General features: G+C 52.4%; 7 protein-coding genes across 7 annotated transcripts; 2 read left to right on the top strand and 5 right to left on the bottom strand.

Annotated features, from left to right (window-relative positions):
• Positions 1-79: 79 nt before the first annotated feature.
• On the bottom strand, positions 80-1,076 carry N7510_009386 (SDR family oxidoreductase; the record flags this gene model as incomplete). The annotated part of the gene is made up of 5 exons (XM_056981311.1): positions 80-163; positions 217-414; positions 463-837; positions 892-950; positions 1,001-1,076. 5 exons carry the CDS (start codon positions 1,074-1,076, stop codon positions 80-82), a joined length of 792 nt encoding a protein of 263 aa, XP_056831520.1.
• Positions 1,077-1,586: 510 nt separating this feature from the next.
• On the bottom strand, positions 1,587-3,123 carry N7510_009385 (purple acid phosphatase family protein; the record flags this gene model as incomplete). The annotated part of the gene is made up of 2 exons (XM_056981310.1): positions 1,587-2,944; positions 2,997-3,123. 2 exons carry the CDS (start codon positions 3,121-3,123, stop codon positions 1,587-1,589), a joined length of 1,485 nt encoding a protein of 494 aa, XP_056831519.1.
• An 880-nt stretch (positions 3,124-4,003) lies between these two features.
• Positions 4,004-5,104, bottom strand: N7510_009384 (uncharacterized protein; the record flags this gene model as incomplete). Its single annotated transcript, XM_056981309.1, has 2 exons — positions 4,004-4,329; positions 4,381-5,104. The coding sequence occupies 2 exons, from the start codon at positions 5,102-5,104 to the stop codon at positions 4,004-4,006; spliced, it is 1,050 nt and encodes a 349-aa protein (XP_056831518.1).
• An 807-nt stretch (positions 5,105-5,911) lies between these two features.
• Positions 5,912-6,803, bottom strand: N7510_009383 (uncharacterized protein; the record flags this gene model as incomplete). The annotated part of the gene is made up of 3 exons (XM_056981308.1): positions 5,912-6,139; positions 6,187-6,491; positions 6,548-6,803. The coding sequence occupies 3 exons, from the start codon at positions 6,801-6,803 to the stop codon at positions 5,912-5,914; spliced, it is 789 nt and encodes a 262-aa protein (XP_056831517.1).
• Positions 6,804-7,233: 430 nt separating this feature from the next.
• On the top strand, positions 7,234-8,534 carry N7510_009382 (NAD(P)-dependent alcohol dehydrogenase; the record flags this gene model as incomplete). Its single annotated transcript, XM_056981307.1, has 5 exons — positions 7,234-7,239; positions 7,289-7,448; positions 7,503-7,632; positions 7,687-8,217; positions 8,405-8,534. The coding sequence occupies 5 exons, from the start codon at positions 7,234-7,236 to the stop codon at positions 8,532-8,534; spliced, it is 957 nt and encodes a 318-aa protein (XP_056831516.1).
• A 364-nt stretch (positions 8,535-8,898) lies between these two features.
• N7510_009381 (putative GTPase activating protein (Evi5)) lies at positions 8,899-11,719 on the bottom strand (the record flags this gene model as incomplete). The annotated part of the gene is made up of 4 exons (XM_056981306.1): positions 8,899-10,633; positions 10,685-11,006; positions 11,039-11,294; positions 11,357-11,719. The coding sequence occupies 4 exons, from the start codon at positions 11,717-11,719 to the stop codon at positions 8,899-8,901; spliced, it is 2,676 nt and encodes an 891-aa protein (XP_056831515.1).
• Positions 11,720-13,964: 2,245 nt separating this feature from the next.
• On the top strand, positions 13,965-19,141 carry N7510_009380 (DNA topoisomerase 2; the record flags this gene model as incomplete). Its single annotated transcript, XM_056981305.1, has 3 exons — positions 13,965-14,042; positions 14,101-14,394; positions 14,447-19,141. The coding sequence occupies 3 exons, from the start codon at positions 13,965-13,967 to the stop codon at positions 19,139-19,141; spliced, it is 5,067 nt and encodes a 1,688-aa protein (XP_056831514.1).
• Between the last annotated feature and the right edge of the window lie 201 nt (positions 19,142-19,342).

Raw genomic sequence — 19,342 nt, 5'->3', positions numbered from 1 at the left:
TGAGCGATATAGACACAATTATGATCATTGGTAATCAAGTCTATAATGCCTATAAACCAATATCAGAGCTTGCTTATGTTTAAGGAAGCGTATATCCACCGTCAATAACGATGTTGGCACCGGTCATATAGCTGGATGCATCGGATGCACAGAAGACATACGCCTGTTCTTTTCTTAGTGAATGCTTCCTGGAATGATTTCAAACGCAAAACTCACGCCCTTCAGCTCATAGCACTCAGCCATTCTCTTTGCGGGAATCATGCTGAACCACTTCTCCCGCCACTCTTGGGGGTGGATATCCAGAATCTCAGTTGCGATGAATCCGGGAGAGATGCAATTGACGCGGCAAAAATCAACCCATTCCACTGACAGGCACTTTGCCAGTTGGACAACACCTGCTTTGGAAGCGTTGTACTATTCATAGTTAGCGAATACCCCAGCAATGAGTATAATTCGACTTACCGCAGCCTGCTTCTGAGGGACATTCACCAGCGTCGCGCTGACAGAAGCTGTGAAAATAACATTTCCATACCCCTGCGTCTTAAAAATGCGCGCCGCGGCTTGGGCAGTGTAGAAGGCTCCATCGAGATTGACCTTCATGATATCACTCCACTGCTCCGTTGTGTAGTCTTCGGCCGCAACATTCGAAGTGATTCCGGAGTTAACGACAATGATATCAATCTTTCCGAAGTCCTTGGAGATCTGCTGCACGACCGCTTCGATTTCGGACTGAACTCCTACATTTGCCTGGTACGCAGCCGTGCGAACATTGTTCGCAGATGCGATCTCGGCTGCGGTCGCCTCGGCGGTCTTGGACGAGTTGTAGATCAAGGCCACCTGCATCTTGTTAGTCCCGCGTGTCACACTTTTTTACAATGCTATGTGACTTACATGGGCACCTGCTTCGGCTAGTGCTCTGGACACCTCGAGGCCGATTCCACGGGCACCTCCTGATGATGACTGTCAGTCCGACTTCGAGGCTCACGGGATTCTGGCATACCGGTCACAGCGGCAACCTTGCCGGTAAGGTCGAACGCCTTCATGACATGCTGGTTCTGAGGCTGGGCGAGGACCATCTTGGTGAGAGTAGATCGGCGTGTAGAAAGTTGTTGTTTTTGTCTTTTGACTCTGTCCCTTTCTCACTTCTCCCCCGCACTCGCACCAAGTCCGATGGGGTGTTCCGGGCTCCACAGCGGACCATGTGGCACATGATGTATACGCAGATCGGAACAGAGGGCTCCGTTAAGCGTAGACAAGTATACGTATAATTCGTAGATGGCTCATTCTCAGGAGTGTTGAAATCCTTCTTACAACTATACCAAATATTCGTCCAATTGGCTATCCTGCATGCTCGCCTTTGCCTACCATCTCATTATCCTGTTTACTGAATATAGCACCACTGGGCACTGACAAAGGTCCATCAACCCCTTCGCAATTTTGTCGCTTTATCAAGTGATCATTGTCGAAAAGGTAAATGTACACTAGTCTCAAGGCTCACGGAATGTATCATTGCAACTCTGCATTTCGCGCTCCGAGTGTGGATCTCTCAAATGACTATTTACAAACCAGCGAGACTCATTGGTAACTCACTGCACGACGAACGCGGTCGAGTGATTCTTGTACAACACACTCGAATCCAAGATATCTCCCGTAGAGGACCGGATGAAGGTAACCTGTAAATGTTTTTGGTCCAGGAAGTTCAATGTGGCGTAGCTGTAATCATCCCCGTAGGCAAAGGCCGTGTAGGAGGGCTCACTGCCTGGTGAATCCAACCCCTCAATGTTGCCCGCACCTCCAGCAACAATGTACATGGGTGCCGAGGGATTGGTCATGTTGTGGGGATCCGCAATGCTGTTGTTGACCGGGTAAAAGCGCTGAGAGTTGTGCACATGGCCGAAAACGCCCACATCCACGCCGTATTTATAGAACAGCGATTCAAACGCATCTTGACAGGGCCCGCAGCTGTTGTCTGAGCCAGTTGAATACCATGGTCGGTGTCCTGCGACAATGAGCCACGGCGTCACAGACCTGTCGACGCTGGCCAGGTCGGCAGCCAGAAAGTCGAGCTGCTGGTGCGGAGCACCAAAAGGTCCACCATCAAGACCAGCTGAGCCATCTTGGCCATCCGGTGCCGACGGAAAATCTGTTTCGGTGTCGATCATGACGATGTGGGCCATGCCATATTCGAAAGAGTACCAGAAAGGCGGATTGGCGAGGGACTGCGCTTTCTGAGCGAGGGTTTGAGCCTTGGTGCTGGATGAAGAGGACCCGAACGCAGTAGGCATGGTGTCGTGGAAGCGATGCATGAAGTCGGTGAAGTTACGCTGGCCTTCGGGGCAAAGACCCGTAGTATAGTCAATCTCCTCGCAGTCGGCTTCGTGGTTACCGGGGCTAGCCATGTAGAGCTTACGGCCGGAAATGGGAGCAAGCTGCTCGGCATAAAACTGTTCCAGGATAGCTTGATACGCATCTTTCTCATCAAGCAGATTCTGGGGTTTGAGATACCAATCGTCGGCATAACCAAAATCCCCGGGATGAATCACAAATTCATAATTGTTGGCCGTTTTTGCCAAGCGCTGAATGGTGGTGTGGTTCAGAGAGGGAGAGACGGTAATAGGAGAGTCCCTCTTCTTTACAGTGTACCCATCCGCACCCTGGACGCCCAGGTCAATAACGACGCTCACGTTGAATGGCGTCCGATCACCGGGAGTCCGAGGACTGAGAAAGTGGCCAACGCTTGAGTTGGTAGACACAATCTTGTAGTAGTACGTCGTCGCCGGGGTAAGGCCTGTCAGAGCCACCACGTTGGACCAAGTGCGTGAGGTCGGATAGGTGGTGGAGGCAGACGAAGAGCATTGCACTTTAGACAAGTCGTTTTCAGAGGTGCCATAGCTCACACAGGTGTGATTCAACGGAGCATATGTGTTCCAGGCGACCGACACCGCTAAGGAGAGGTCAGGACCAAGTTATTTTCAGATCGACAAGATGTTGCTCACCATTGGGGCCGTGGATAGCCAAGCGTTGCTGAGACGGGGTGGTGAGGTCCTTGGGAATGGGCGGATAATCATAGGCCAGCACGCCGCCGGCAAGGGCCAGTATAGCGAGATAAATGGAGTGCTTCATGATCCTGTGAGAACCCTGAATCCTCCAATGTGGGAACGGGCAATCGTAATATGTAACAAATAACACATAACTAATAAATTCCGTGTCGGTGATGATTTATACTCCGTCATCAACAATCGGGCCAATCAGTGATAGTGAAAGACGCATGAGGTGAATCGCTTAGGCACGTGTCAGCCGCGGTGAAAAATCCAAGGTTCGGGTGGCTGATCTTTAACTGTTCTTGTGCGAGTCGCCGGAAGGCCGCCGGAGATAACTACACAGATCATAAAACGGAAGAAGAATAAGGAGAATATAAAATAATTGGATAAACAACAATCAGGTACGTATGTAAGCTAGCCATGTGGATTCTCCATATTCAAGCAATATCGACGCTCTGAAGATTATGCTGCAGGTCCGCAGTTTTCACATCCTGCAACATATACATATGATGACACATCATGTCAGGCTCTCATCGAGGCTCGTGTCCGCTGTTAGGACTGTGATGCGTGCTGTGAAAATCAGGAACACATTTTCAACATGGACATTATCACTGTTAGGAGACTTTTCGTGCTGATGCTAACTTGGCCAATTTAATTGAACTCTGATATATTGAACTTTGTACACGTAGATAGTCGTTCCCAAAAGAAGTAAAGAAGCTTACAATACAACACTCTTTCTTTCTTACAAAGTATAGCAGTACGGCGAGATGACAATGAACCAGATGCTTTACTTTCTCTCAAGATTGATCCAATCGATATCAATAGTCCACGTGTTATACATAATGACTGGAAATATAGCTTCGATACAATTTGCCCACCACAATCTGACGAGAATGACATGCGATATTCGTAATTGTGACGATTTGACAGCATCAGATTAGACCACGTCAAGGACTACCGTTTCACTCTGGCTGTCTAAGCTGTTTCGAAGCCACAACTGGTCCAAGCGCTTCGGCCGTGATTTCTTCCAGTGAGCTCCAGCCCTTCTGGTTCGTCCACTTCTCCAGAAGCGCCAACGGTTTGCTGAGGTCCGTGGATAAGTCAAGCCGAGCCATATTGGCAAGATCCGGGACGAATTCATGGTCCGGATACAGGCGACGCATGATGGCGAGAATATCATTCCAGTTACAATAGGGACCCCATGCTTGGAGACGCGCGTTCTTGACCTCAGAGTCCAGAACGGCGGCCACATGCAGCACGGCGGCATCTCTCACGTTGACGGTAATTACTATTGTCGTCCGTCAGGCCATCGTCAGGAGGAGAAAAGAGGACAACTTACATCCGGGAATGAAGGCCAAGCGCATGGTATCGCCGTAGTACAGCTTTTTCATCCACGCATAGTCGGTCTCAACATGGGTAGAGTTTAGGGGCTCTCCCAGGATCATGGCGGGGGAGATGACATTCACGGTGAAATGGGGGTTTTTCTCCTTCACAAACTCCCACACAGCCTTCTCCGAGGCCACCTTGCTGGCCGAGTACACAGGCCCAGCTCGCTTGGGCTCATAGGGTGGAGGCGCCCAAGCGAGCTGCGAAGCGGTGTCGTTCCACGTATTGTCATCAACATGGGTGTTGATGCCTGGAACGGCCATGGCAGTGGCAAGAAACGAGCTGGTAAAAACTAACTCTTTCACCATTGGTTCGGTTAGTGCGGCCTCCATAATTGACCGGACGCCCTTGACAGCGGGAGGGATCACGTTGTGGGGGTCTGGGTCGAAGCTGGTGATGGTGGCCACATGGGCAATGGCTGACATCCCCTTCACGGCGTCGTCAAATGCATGGTCAACTGCAAGATCCGGGACGAGACAAAGCTCAAACTCGTTGCGCTCAGCATAGGACTTAAAGAGGTTGTTGAGCCACGCTGCCCGGACCAAATCCCTCACGGTCCCTCGCACTTTGTAGCCGCGTTCCAGGAACTCCTTGACAATATGTGAGGCCAAGAAGCCGGTTGCACCGGTCACCAAGACCCAAGAGCCCTGAGGGACGGTCATCGATGGCGTAGACATGATGTTGTCTTTGGGAAAAAGAGGATTGGAGGCTGAGAATTGGAGACTGTGAAGGTTGATGGAACAATAGTCCTGTCTGGCGGAGAGAGAGGCCTTAAATAACCCTGAGTGTTGTTCTAGGCCTCTATCAGATCAGCAAAAATGACCAAAGGCGACGAGATCCCAACCCATGTACTCTTTCCTATATTCTATACTCTTTCCTAAATAGGAAAGAGTACATGGGTTGGGGTCTTTATTGGAACCTAGGAAATAAAGCATTTTGTCAAATTAACTGGAGAATTGATCGGCCACTGATTATCCAAATGATAATGTTGAAATGTGGTTAGAATCATAAGATAGAAGGTGTCTGACAATCGTACAAATTGCATAGTAAGCGAAATCAATGCACGATACCAAAAACCTCAAAATCAAAAGCAGTTTAGTTGCTGTACAAACTTTTGTCCATGGATCCACCATGATTACATACCAACACATTTAACTAACGGTAGTTGTCCTTGGCTGCTGGCTAGTGCCATTCATTTGACGCCACAAAAATGCACAAAGATGCAGTCTATAGAACCCTTCGTGGGCATTAATCATCATCTGGCTGCACAGATTAAACGAAACTATTTTTCAAGAAAAAGAGATGTGAATTGCATCTTGAATAGGCCTATTCTTTTCCTAAAAAGGCCAATTTTGAGCCAAAGCCTCTTCAACATCTGGTCAGAAGAAAATGCATATATACAGTTCTGATCAAACTAATCACCATAATCCATACACAATTGAGCTAGAAATGCACCAGAGACAATGTAAATCCGCTTGTTCTCTTCAATCAATATCTAGGTTGACCAAGCTCTCATTGACCCAGAAAGCGTTTACCAAGTGATCCCAGGTTCGAGGATTGCGGGCTTTTCCCACCATCTTCTGTAGTAGATTCGAGAGAAGATGCTCAAGGAACCCATTCAAGCCCAGATTTTGAGGCCCACCATTGAGCGAGACCATTTTGACCGCGCCTCCAATGTGCTGTCGGGACATCCTCGCGTCATGAAGAAACAACTGTCGATTGTCAGCCTCGAGTTACATCTGCTGAATCATTCTCCTACCTCATCAAAGGCGAGCATGACCACCGTGGCCACGGTGGAGTCGCTGAACGGCGGCATCTGGCGGGAGATTTTCTCTTGCAGAGCCCGCACGCAACCCAGCTTATACTGCATGGCTAGATTAAGGAACCGCTGCTGCTGCTCTGCCAGACCGTAGCTTTCGGATATATCGCGACACGCGGCGAGAAACAAGCCATTGAGAAGGCTGGCATTCCCCAGGGCCAGCGGAACCCACGCGGTGGTCATTCGCTCGCTATAGTCGATGGGGTTTTCCATGCAGCGCAGACGAGGAACCACCGCCCGCACGTCTAGGGTCAACCAGCTTAGTGATGATCGGTGGAAGCATCGCGGAGGCGACACCTACAATGATCGAGCAGGAAGTCTTCCACTGGTTGGAAAGGAGCCACAAAGCTGGCAAAAGGATCTCGCCGGGCTGCGGATAACAGGCTGATGGGCCCGACTGATGAAACAGTTGATCCCCCATCTTCCTTTTTCTTCTTCTCCCCGCTGCGAGCTCGACGCCGGGAGTGGGTCACGCGGGCTGCATGGGAATAAACAGCGCGACGTTGCGACTGGAGGTCCGCGGGATGGGGTATTTCGATGAACTGTAGCTGCGACATGTTGGTTTTTGATCCACTGTTGAACCGGGGGGAAAGACTGTCCTAAGCTTTACTCTTTACCTCATGAAGCCCCAAGGCTGCGTTATCTCCGAACCCCGACATCCCCGGGAATCAGCCTCAGCTTAAAGCCGACAATATTCGGTAAGCAGAATGGAATGGGATTCACATCCCCAAACTCAAGTGATGCCAGTTTTCGATACGATTCGATCCACGAAACAAAGCTAAGCCGGATACAAAGTAGCGTGCTTCGAGATAAGGTTCGGGAAAGAACCACAGTAAAGAGAATACATTGGTGAAACTGATTTCGAACCATCCTGTAGTCAGCGTCGTGCGGGGAAGAAAGACGACGACACAATAATGACAAGCCAAAATATTAAATAGCTAACTTCATCCACTGCCATTTTCACTATCATATATATATTTAAACAACATGAGTGTAGGAGACCAAAGTCCTATTTGTCCGGTCTTTATTAACGGCTAGCCAGGAAACAAATCGCTCTTTCGTCCTCCGCGCCGTCCAGGACGTCGTCTTCGAAGACCGTAGCGTGCCCCCGCTGAAAGATCCATGGGATGTGCGCATTCATGTTGCGCAGACAGGTATTTGTGGCAGTGACGTACACTACTGGCAGCGAGGACAGATCGGAGGTAAGTGATAGGTGTATGAGTTCTGGATAGGCGACTCAAATCGCATTTCTGCAGATTTCATTCTCCGGTCACCTATCGTACTCGGCCATGAGAGTTCTGGGACAGTTGTGGAGGTTGGTTCAGCTGTGAAGAAAGTCAAAGTTGGTGATCGGGTGGCCGTTGAGCCCGGCGTGCCATGCAGACAGTACGTTCAACAGCCAATACCCTTACATGATAAAAGATCACTGACCAGCTCTAGCTGCAACTACTGCCGCAGCGGCTCATACAATCTCTGCCCGGACACGGTCTTCGCAGCGACTCCGCCGCACGACGGAACACTGTCCAAGTACTATAGCACGCAGGCGGACTTCTGCTACCCGCTGCCGGCGCACATGGATCTCGAAGAAGGGGCGCTCGTTGAGCCGGTTGCGGTGGCTGTCCAGATTACCAAGGTTGGCAAAGTGAAGCCGAATCAGACAGTCGTCGTCTTCGGGTGTGGACCTATCGGGCTGCTCTGCCAGGCTGTGAGCAAGCCGTACGCCGCGAAAAAGGTCATCGGGGTAGATATCAGTCAGTCGCGGGCTGAGTTTGCGCGATCATTTGGAGCGGACGGTGTTTTTGTGCCGCCGGTTAGGCCCGAGGATATGGATGACAATGCATGGAGCGAGGAGGTGGCGAGGATGATGAAGGAACAGTTCGACCTTGGCGAGGGGCCTGATGTTGTGCTGGAGGCGACAGGTGCACAGGCATGTATCCAGACCGGAGTGCATCTCACCAAGAAGGGAGGCATGTATGTGCAGGCCGGGATGGGCAAAGAGGTGAGTTTCAACAACCCTTGCGTCACCTATTCATATACTGAATAACAAACCGAACGTCAACTTCCCCATTACCACGGCGTGCATTCGCGACCTGACCATCCGCGGCTCTATTCGCTACACAACGGGCTGTTACCCGACTGCCGTTGATCTGATTGCCAGCGGCAAGATCGACGTGAAACGGCTCATCACGAACAGGTACACGTTCGAGCAGGCCGAAGAAGCATTTGAGCTGGTGCGACAGGGCAAAGAAAGTGTGATCAAGGTGATCATTGGAGGTGTGGCTAGTTGAAGAAATTATGTTGATTGAGAGGTGCGCTTTACTATAGACATCAGTAGAGCATTCTTTTGGGTATAAAGACTCAAGGTTGGCCCCGAACAGAGGAACTTTCGCAGCAGTGGAGTCGCCAAGGGCCAATGAGTATAGGGGATTTATATCTAAGAGGACCATGTAATATGGAGATATGGACAATCATGGATTCAAATAGTAGGTACTATGGACAAGTATGCAACGAGAGGGATATCATCTATGTACTAAGAGAAGAAGGAATGGAACAGACTTCAGACAGATAGCAGAAACACCAAAACATCGCTCGCCAAAACGTTACAATGAGAAGAAAGAAAACCAAAGAATACAGCCAACTGAGATCAGGTCATCAAGAAGGAGTTTCAGCGCCGGCTGCCGGCGTCGTCGCGGCACGACGTCCCCAGCCACTGAAAAATCCGCCCGGAGTGGCGGCAGGCTTAGCTGGTTCGGTCGGGGTCTTCTGGGTGCTGCTCTGCGCCGTCAAAGATCGCCCCCCGAGGAAGGAACTGCGGTTCTCCTTGCCGGGTGTGGGAGTAGACGAGCCGATCAATTTGCGCAGTGCCTCCAGCTTGCCCTTGACCTCCTCTAGCTCCTGCTGCGCGACTGCCTCGGCCGTCTTCGCGTTGACTAGCTCCAGCAGCAGTGTCTCGTCGGTTCCGGGCTGGTTATTAGTGGTGGAGAGTATAGTCTGCAGTCCCAGACTGCTAGTCCGCTTGTTGAAGGTCGGGCTCTTCACCGAATTGGTGCGCACCAGCGTCAGCTCGCGCAGGCCAGGGGAGGTCGCCTCGCTGCTAATCTCTGAGGCGGAGGAGTACACAGCCTCGGCCGGAGTGGACGCCTCCGAGGCCGCGGGGCTCTTGAGAGCGCGCAGCTCCTGATTCGTGCGCTCCAGGCGCTGTCGATCACGGTATCCGTCTTGGATCCGGCTGCGAGCTTCGCGGAGCTGTTCCTTCATAGACGCATTCTCTTGCTCAAACTCATCCATCCGTCTTGTCAAGTCCCCACGCCGACTGGCCTCGATCCGGTGCATTTCCTTCCAGTGCGCCACATCGTCGTAGAGTTGGTGCTTCGTCTGCAAGATTTCTTCGCGCTTGGGTTCTATCTCGGACGAGGCAAACCGGGCCTGCGCTTTGGTGATGAGATCCGTTGGCTGTGCGTCCGAGTCCATCTCTTGGAGGTGGTTCAACATTGCCTTCGCCACCAGCTGGTCTTCCTCGCGCTCCTCGCGCTCTAGCTGTATTTCACGAGTGAGGTCTGCGTGCTGGCGCTGCAGCTCGCTAAGGGCCATGAGCAGGTCTTCGATCTGAGAGTGGAGATCGCGATCTTTGTTGTAGGACATGTTCGATTTGACGCGTGATTTTTGGCCGTCAATCGTTGCGGTCGACGAGGCCTCGGTCGGGGCCGTGCTGGCAACAGAGGCACTTTCAACGGAGTTCAGAGTCGAGGTAATGCTCTGTTTGGAGGTGGAGCGCCGGATGGTGCTCGGGGGGCGGGAAGGGGTTGGGTTTGGAGTGAGAGCTTTGAGGGAGTTGTGAGAGACGGAGGAGCTCGCCCATAGACGGCCGAGGAAGCGGGTGGCTGCGGCCTGCATGGTGGGGAAGGTAATGCCTGACGGCACGCCCTGGGACAGGTTGTAGCTGGCTTCGAGGGTCTGTAAACTCTCCTTGGTGACCAGGGGTGTCAGCGACACAAAGTCGTTGACGAGATCATCGGCGTTGAACGCGTAGATGTCCCACAAGCTGCGCGAGAGCAGCAGCTGCATCACATCTTCGAATTCGGTGCATGCCAGGATCTTCTTCTCATTGCGCTGCATGAGGGAGAGCGCGACACGCATCAACGTTTCGATGGCACCCTCGAGGAAGATGACATCGTAGATCCGCAGGAGCATGGGCAGTGGACAGACCACTGCAAAGAACGACAGGAACCACTGTGAGACGTAAGCCGGCTCCACGTTCAGCGCTTCCAAGTGCTCGAAGAGGGCGGGTCGGTGCCGTGCCAGGAGATTCTGGAACTGATAGACATGGAGATGAAGCCCGGAGAGATCGGGCAGGTAGCATGTGCGGAGATTGTAGTGGTCCATGAGCCTACACATGGGTTAGAGAATGAAATCTTCGGGGGGAAGCAGGCTATCATACCGAACAAGAACGCAGAAGGCTTCGGCATCTGTCATGTGCATAAGCAACGGACCCACGACAAATCCGAGGCCCTGGCAGTAACCGATTTTGGTGTCGTAGAGGCTGAAGCATTGCAGTACACGGGCTAGCATCTGCTGTCCCTCGCCTTCAGGATCTCGAAACATCTCGACATTGGGAAAGCTACGGCCAATGTCTTTGCCGATTAAGTCATTGTACGGGCTGCTTTCGCCGGTCAAACGGTGGAATTCCTCCAGGAGCGTGGCATCACGGGCACCGGCCAGACTCGGCCACACGACGCCTCGCAGCGGCGGGGGCACACCCCCTGAATTTTGTTCGATGTCAGGGTCGGGAGACGCTGCGCGGTCTGCGGGTAATCCGCCACCAGGGCGGCCCAGAACTCCAGCTCCGTCATGGGTGGAGGAGAAAGCTGGGAGTAGCGCAGCTCCGACCGGGTTGGCTCATTGATCAGGCGTTTGATCTGGTGCAAGGACTGGGAGCGGGACTGTCTCTGGTGTTGAGAGACATTGGGGTTATTGGCCAACCCAGATTTCGGGTTAGTCGCCAGGGCATTGTTTTCTTGCTCGAGGCGAGCCAGGAGCAGGGCCGTCGACTAGAGCGGCAGATTAGCCATGCTGCCGTTATTGAGGGAAGTTGGGGGGATATATCACGCACATCGTCTGACCCTTCTCCCCGAGGTTCTTGTTCCTCGGTTCTATCCAGATGCTCCCAATCCAAATCATCCAAGTCCGAATCCGAGTCTGGAATATCTCCTTCCTCTTCTTTCTCAATGGGTGGTGGGGTGTACACGGCGTTTGTGAGTAAGGTGGGAGCAAGCTCCTCGTCCTCAGTGCTGTTGGCCTCGGACTCGAGGGGAGAATCTTCTTCGGCGGAGGTCGGGGGAATATCCAGGGAGCGCCAGTCTGGCGGGGTATGTTCGGAGTTGGACTGGATATCGGACAGCGAGACGGTGACCATGGAGTCGGTGGGTTTGTGGGTGTGGGAAGCACCGGGCGACGCGGGCTCGGCGTCGTCCATCACGGCGTCTCGGGAGGGTAGATCAATTTGAGCAGTGGACAGGGAAGAATGGCAGCACAATCTTCATCGCCAGGTCAGGGTCGAGGAGAGCAGGGCGTCGAGGCAGATAAATAGTCGACAGGAAGTTCAGTCGAGGAAAAGCATTCCCATGAGCGTTCAGGAGAACTAAGGATGGAACTAACTAAACCCACCAAACTAGCCCCCTTTGGCACTTTTCTCCCCCTCCTGAACAACAACACAGTCTCGCCCCCTGCCCGGCGATCTTATGAGTCTTATTATTACACCGACTGTTGGATGGGAACTGCCGAACTATTATTCTTTCGGTTTCCTTTTGGTAATCGCGTTGCTGTTCTGGCATCCATGGTTGACTGGCGGATCCTCTCTCACCCTCATCTTCATACCATAAGATGTCATCACCACCGAACAATAATCAAACACACAGAGAGTCACTACCACCTTAGGGGCACCACCTCCCCCTCTCCAATTCTACTGGCCTGCAGGTACCAGTGCCGCCGCCAATCTGAGGCAAAGATGCGGCAGCCAACGGTCTGGTCACGCTGGTACTGCAGCGGCGACTAGTGTATTCTATCCTGCATTTCATTGGTGGTTTTCGTTTTCAGTCCCTTCTATTGGCCAGAAATTAAGGGTCGTGCTGGAAATTTGGTGACCCCATACGGGCCCCCTGGCGGCCCCGTTTCAGCTTGGAGATGCTTTCCATCCGACGCAGCAGTGGTGGCAAAACTCTTCCTAAGCTGGGGCGAGGGGCAGATTCCTCATCGCGAGAGGCAAATCGGCCCACGTCATGCTCAAGTAACCTTCTGGGGTCCTCAACGGTCAAGAACGACGAGAGGGAAAAAAGAGATCACAGTCGCGCGAAGCCCAAAAACGGGTTGGCCATGGTCCATGCATTGGTGTGGTTGTATAGCCAAACGCGCTAGTTGACTAGCGGCTTATCGGTATTATTCTAAGATGATTAACTAATAATTTGAACGCGGGCACATCTTCAGGTCTTAATTTTCGGCCCCGAGCCCTTTAAACTCATCGGATACAAGAACGTCGCAACGCATAGGCTTGACGGTCTATTTTTGCTCTTTTCTGGGGGTGGCAATAATCACGACTGCCCTCTATGGGATCATGATCATCAGGGAGATTCCATGACAGGAAGGGGTTTCTCTAGCTTCGGGCTGTTCCGAGTGAGATCCTGCCCGTACGACTAACGAAAGACCCTTGCCACCGCACAGAACCCCAAATTTGCGGGTGATCAAAGGCATCATACTCGGAGAATTTTTCAGCCCGTGATGTTTGGATGCCTTCGGTGGACAGGCGAACGCTGTGGGGGTGTTGGGAGGCATCATCAAATTCTAGCCCGTGATGTCTGGATGCCGTGTTAGCCCAGTTTTTGCTCAGTGTAGATGCTCGCTCGATGTCATAGCTCTCATTCAATGGTGGGGACCGGTGAGCTGCTAATTGCTGCGTCAGCGCAGTGCTTGAGTATAGATCGAGCCATGCAAGGAGGGTGCTATTAGAAGCCATGCAAGCCACGCGATCACATACATACCTCCCCGCATGTGCCTCGACTGGCAGTCCATCTAGTCAGGTCTCTCGTGGAAACGGCACGTATTACTCCTTCATTACATTTCTGGAAATGGTCAACTATGCATAGTTGTCGGCGGGTTGGCTGCAGGGGTCAAAAGAGCTCGGAACTGAACCTTCCATTTTTATTCAGTCGTCAGATGACAGGTTCAGATATGTACTAGACATCTGCGTAGTACTCGGTCACTGGCGCCAGGGTCGCGATATATAGATCAGTGAACCCCCACTATACTATTTAAAGTTGTCTTGACCGTCATGCGGCTCTGAATATTGGATAGTCACCCTTGTCTCTCTTTGGTTTGTCTTTTCCAAGTCTCCTTTCCTATGATTATTTCTATTTCCCCCGTTTGTTGTGAAATTTCCCAATTCGGATGGCACAACACGGGCGGTGAGGAAGAAGGATGATCCGAGTGGCCAATGCCATTCACCGCCCGCTAACGAAGCGTCGCGTTTCACGCTGCGACGAAACCACCATCTCTTCAACTCTCTCCTCTCACCTCCTTGCGACTTCGAGAGCAAGTGGGAGCGCCTGACAACTCATCTCCCAGTTCTTACTTCCTTCCTCTAACCGTATCGTTCGTTTCTACGGTTAGATTTGGCCTTCCGGCCCATTCCTTTCACCTTGCGCAGTCCCTTCAATAAATTCTTCGCCATGGATGACTCCATTATGGATGATTCCGTCTTTGAGGACGAGGGCGGCAGCTCCGACTTCGTCCCTCAGCCCGCACCTGTGAGCATTTCCACCTATGTGCTGCGTGATTTGTTACTGACAAGACTTTGCCGTATAGAAGGCCAAGGCCAAGGCTGCTCCCAAGAAGCCCGCCGCAAAGAAACAGACTACGCTCAAGACAAAACCAGCTCCAAAGAAGAAAAAGGCTCAAGATAGCGAAGATGAAGTGTCCGACGTCCAAATTTCCGATGATGATGCCGATTCCCTCCTCTCCCACACCCCTCCCAAGAAAGCCCAGAAGGCTCCAGCGGCCAAGAAAGGCGGCGGATCGAAGCCTCTGGCCGACATGGAGAATGAGTCTTTCGGAGACGGTGCCGCCGATAACAAGAATGCATCGGACAAGTATCAGAAGGTGAGCGGTCACGGCAATCGTGGTTGAACTAGCAACTGACAGCGGGTTCCAGCTCACGCAACTTGAACACATTATCAAACGTCCCGACTCCTACATTGGGTCCACTGAACGCATGAATCAGCAGATGTGGGTATTCAACTCCGAAACAGAGTCCATGGAGTACCGTGAAGTTTCATACGTTCCTGGGTTGTATAAGATCTTCGACGAAATCGTGGTCAACGCTGCCGACAACAAACAGAATGACAGCAGCATGAGCGAAATTCGCGTGACCATCAATCGCGAGACAGGCGAAATCAGCGTGTTGAACAACGGTCGTGGTATCCCGATCGAGATCCACTCCAAGGAGAAGATCTACGTTCCCGAGCTCATTTTTGGTCATCTGCTCACCTCGTCCAACTATGACGATACTCAGCTGAAGGTGACCGGTGGTCGGAACGGTTTTGGTGCGAAGCTCTGTAACGTGTTCTCGACCGAGTTCACAATTGAGACACAGGACTCGCGCCAAAAGAAGAAATACAAGCAGACGTGGACCGACAACATGTCCAAGATGGGCAAAGCGAAGATCACCGATGCCAAGGGCGATGACTACACCAAGGTCACCTTCAAGCCGGATTATGCTAAATTCGGAATGGAGGGCATGGACGATGACTTTGAGGCCCTTGTCAAGCGCCGTGTCTACGATCTGGCAGGTACGGCACGAGGGGTTAATGTCAAGTTGAACGGCACTCGTATTCCCATCCGCACCTTCAAGAAATACATGGAGATGTACACCAAGGCCATCCGCAAGGAGCGTGGTGATGAAGGTGCTCCGCCGAAGGATGAAATCCTCACCTGCAGCCCAGATCCACGGTGGGAGATTGGCTTTGCTGTCTCGGATGGTGCTTTCCAGCAGGTCTCCTTTGTCAACTCGATTGCCACAACCTCTGGCGGATCCCATGTCAATTACATTGCCGACCAAATTTGCAACCGGCTTGCGGACCAGGTCAAGAAGAGAAACAAGACCGGTGCCACGCTGAAGAGCGCTCAAATTCGAAACCACATCTTCATCTTTGTTAATTGTTTGATCGTCAATCCGGCTTTCGCCTCGCAGACCAAGGAACAATTGACCACGAAGCCAAGTCAGTTTGGCAGCAAATGCGTCCTTGAGGAAGACTTCTACAAGAAGGTCCTCAAGACGGAGGTCATGTCGAATATCCTGCATTTTGCGGAGAAGAAGGCCGATCAAATCTTGAAGAAGGGCGATACTGGTCGTCGCTCGCGTATGAGCAACCCCAAGCTTGTGGATGCCAACAAAGCCGGTACTCGGGAGGGTCATCACTGCACCCTGATCTTGACGGAAGGTGACTCCGCCAAGGGCTTGGCCATGGCCGGCAGAGCAGTCGTAGGCCCGGATCTGTTCGGTGTGTTTCCTCTACGCGGAAAGCTGCTCAACGTTCGGGATGCCTCTTTCGACCAAATCTCTAAGAACCAGGAGATTCAAAACATCAAGAATTTCATCGGTCTGCAGCACAAGAAGGAGTACACCGAAACCAAGGGACTTCGATATGGCCATCTCATGATCATGACTGATCAGGATCACGACGGCAGTCACATCAAGGGGTTGCTCATCAATTTCCTCCAAGCACAATTCCCCAGTTTGCTCAAGATCCCCGAGTTCCTGATTGAGTTCATCACACCCATCATCAAGGTCTGGAAGGGTGATCCCAAGAACCCGACCAAGTCCCGGTCCTTCTTCACAATGCCTGAATACGAGGCATGGCTTGAGACTCACAAGGATGAACGCGGTTGGGATCACAAATACTACAAGGGTCTGGGTACGAGCACCACCGATGATGCCCAGGTTTACTTCCGGGATCTTGATCGCCATCTAAAGGAGTTCCACACGATGCAGGAAAATGAACCGGAGCTCATTGAGCTCGCCTTCTCGAAAAAGAAGGCTGATGAACGAAAGGAGTGGCTTCGGCAGTTCAAGCCCGGCACCTACTTGGACCACTCGGTGTCGAAGATTAGCTACACCGATTTTATCAACAAGGAACTCATTCTTTTCAGTATGGCGGACAACCAACGTTCCATTCCATCGGTTGTCGACGGTCTTAAGCCTGGTCAGCGCAAGGTGCTGTATACTTGCTTCCGCCGCAATTTGAAGAAGGACATGAAGGTCGTGGAGTTAGCGGGGCACGTCTCCGGTATGACGGCTTATCAGCACGGCGATACCTCTCTCCAACAGACCATCGTTGGTCTGGCCCAGACCTTTGTCGGTTCAAACAATGTCAACTGCCTGGAGCCCAGTGGAAACTTTGGAAGTCGACTTCAAGGTGGCCAGGACTGTGCCTCTGCTCGTTACATTTACACGCGACTGTCTCCCTTCGCGCGTAAAATCTTCCACCCGGCGGACGAACCGCTGCTGACTTACAACGAAGACGATGGCAAGAAGATCGAACCTGAGATGTATCTTCCGGTTGTCCCAATGGTCTTGATTAACGGCGCCGACGGTATTGGAACTGGCTGGAGCTCCTCGATTCCAAACTACAGCCCCGAGGATGTGGTGACCAACCTGAAGCGATTGATGGATGGCGAGGAACCCACCCCAATGCAACCTTGGTTCCGCGGCTTCACCGGCGAAGTTGTCGCTGTAGGTGGGGACCGTTACAAGTTCAGTGGTATCATCAAGGAGACTGGTGACAAGGAGGTCGAGATCACCGAGCTCCCCATCCGAACCTGGACCCAGGATTTCAAGGACAAGCTGGAGGAAATCATTAAGGCCGAGAAGGTGCCCTCCTTCATCAAGGACTACAGAGACTACAATACCCACCACAAGGTTCACTTTGTGATCCAGCTTGATGAGAAGCATATGACGGCCGCGCTGTCGGATGGTCTGGAGGAGAAGTTCAAACTGTCCAAGACTATCGCGACAACCAATCTGGTCGCCTTCGATCCGGAGGGCCGAATCACCAAGTACGCCTCTGTCGATGATATCTTGAAGGAGTTCTTCACTCTTCGGTTGAAGTTCTACGAGCGGCGTAAGCAGCATCAGCTGTCGGAGCTTCAGAGGGAGCTAGATAAACTGAGCAATCAAGCGCGCTTTGTGCAGATGATCATCGATGGCAAGCTCGTGGTTTCCAAGAAGAAGAAGCCGGTCTTGGTTGCTGAACTGAAAGAGAAGGGTTTCAAGCCCTTCCCCAAGGTGTCCGACGCCGCGAAGATGGGCGAGGACCAACCGGTGGTGGAAGAAGAAGACGAGGAAGCCGACACCGACACTGAAGTATTGTCGAGCGCTTATGACTACTTGCTGGGCATGCCCATTTGGTCGTTGACCCAAGAACGAGTAGAGAAGCTGCGCCGCCAGATTGGTGACAAGGAGGTCGAGGTCGATGTCCTCATCAAGCTGACCAAGGAAGACATCTGGAAGCGCGATCTGGACGAGTTCATCAACGAATGGCGCTTCCAGCTTGAGGATGAGGAGCGCCGTCAGCGCAAGGCGGCTGGCTTGGGCCGCCGTGTGTCTGCCAAATTGGCCACGGGTGGTGGTCGCGGGGCAGCTGCGCGCAAGCGCAAGGCGAATGGGGACGACTCGGATGAGGACTTCGGGGCACCCAAGACCAAGAAGAAAGCAGCAGCCAAGAAAAAGGAGCAACCGACAAATAGCCTCATGAATTTCCTCAACAAGTCGTCGACCAAATCTGCCCCCGCCGCTGTCGATGGTTCTGATGAAGACGACTTTGACTTTGAAATGGAGGTGCTTCCTAAGAAGAGTCGTGGGGCCGCCAAACCGAAGCCCAAGGAAGAAGTTGTTGATGTGGACATGGAAGAGGTGCCTGCCAAACCAGCTGTGGATCCGATGGACTTGGATGATGATGTTGAGGAGACTCGTCCCAAGCCAGCTGCGAAACGAGGCGCCAAGCCCAAGCAGAAGGTCGAAGACGACTCAGACGATGACTTTCTCGAGATTGCCAAGTCGGAGGCATCTAAGCCTGCCACCAGCCGTGCCCGCAAGCCTGCCAAGTACACCGCCCCTAATGACTCGGACAGCGAAAATGGCGATGACCTGCTTGCAGATGTCGGCCAGATGGTCAAGGGAATTGGCGGTGATTCCAATGCAGAATCGCGACAGTTCTTTTCCGAGAAGTCCCGGCCTGGCAGCAGTGCCAGCCTGAAGCCCACCTCCAAAGCATCCAAGAGTCAAGACTTGGACGACGACGAGACGGACTATAGCAAGCTCATTCCGCAGAACTCTCCGCGCCGTTCGCTACAGGTCAAGTCCAAGGATGTGATGAACATCCCTGATGAAGACGAAGACGAAGATGATGGGCCAGCCAAGCCAGCCTCCAAGGCTAAGGCGGCGCCAAAGTCCAAGGCCGCTGCCGCTGCACCGAAGGCGCGTGGTCGACCCAAGAAGGATGCCGCCCCTGCCAAGCCAGCGGCTACGTCGGCATCGTCGGGCTTGTCGGCAGCCGCCAAGGCCTACGCTTCCAAGCAGGCCAAGACTCCAGCAGCCAAGAAAAATATCGTGGATGACTTTTCGGAGGATGACATCGACGCTATGGCCAACGACATTTTGGATTCCCCCGCTGGCAAAATCGATGTAGATGACGTCGATGATGACGAACCGCCGCCGCGCCGTGCAGCCGCAAGCCGTCCGTCTCGCCGCACAGCAACGACAAAGAAGTCGTATACCGTCGCAGCCGAGAGCGACGATGATGATGACGATGCGTCCGCGGATGACTTCGATGACGACGAGAGCGAGTAGACGGTCACTGACTGGACCGTGGGCGTTGGAAGGAGTGCGGGAATGCGCCGGTTTTATTTTTGCTCTACTCTGCCTTTTTATCTATCATTTCATTAATTGTATTTGTTGTCTTTTGTATGGCGACCAGACAGAGCCAGTCATTGTATGCAATTTCAAATGGTTCGATTTCTATATAAATTCCACCAACGTTCGTAGGCTACG

This window comes from Penicillium lagena (genome assembly GCF_028827675.1).
Source record: "Penicillium lagena strain IBT 129212 chromosome Unknown utg000006l_segment0_segment0, whole genome shotgun sequence".
Taxonomy (NCBI): domain Eukaryota; kingdom Fungi; phylum Ascomycota; class Eurotiomycetes; order Eurotiales; family Aspergillaceae; genus Penicillium; species Penicillium lagena.
This window is presented reverse-complemented; position numbering and strand designations above follow the sequence as displayed.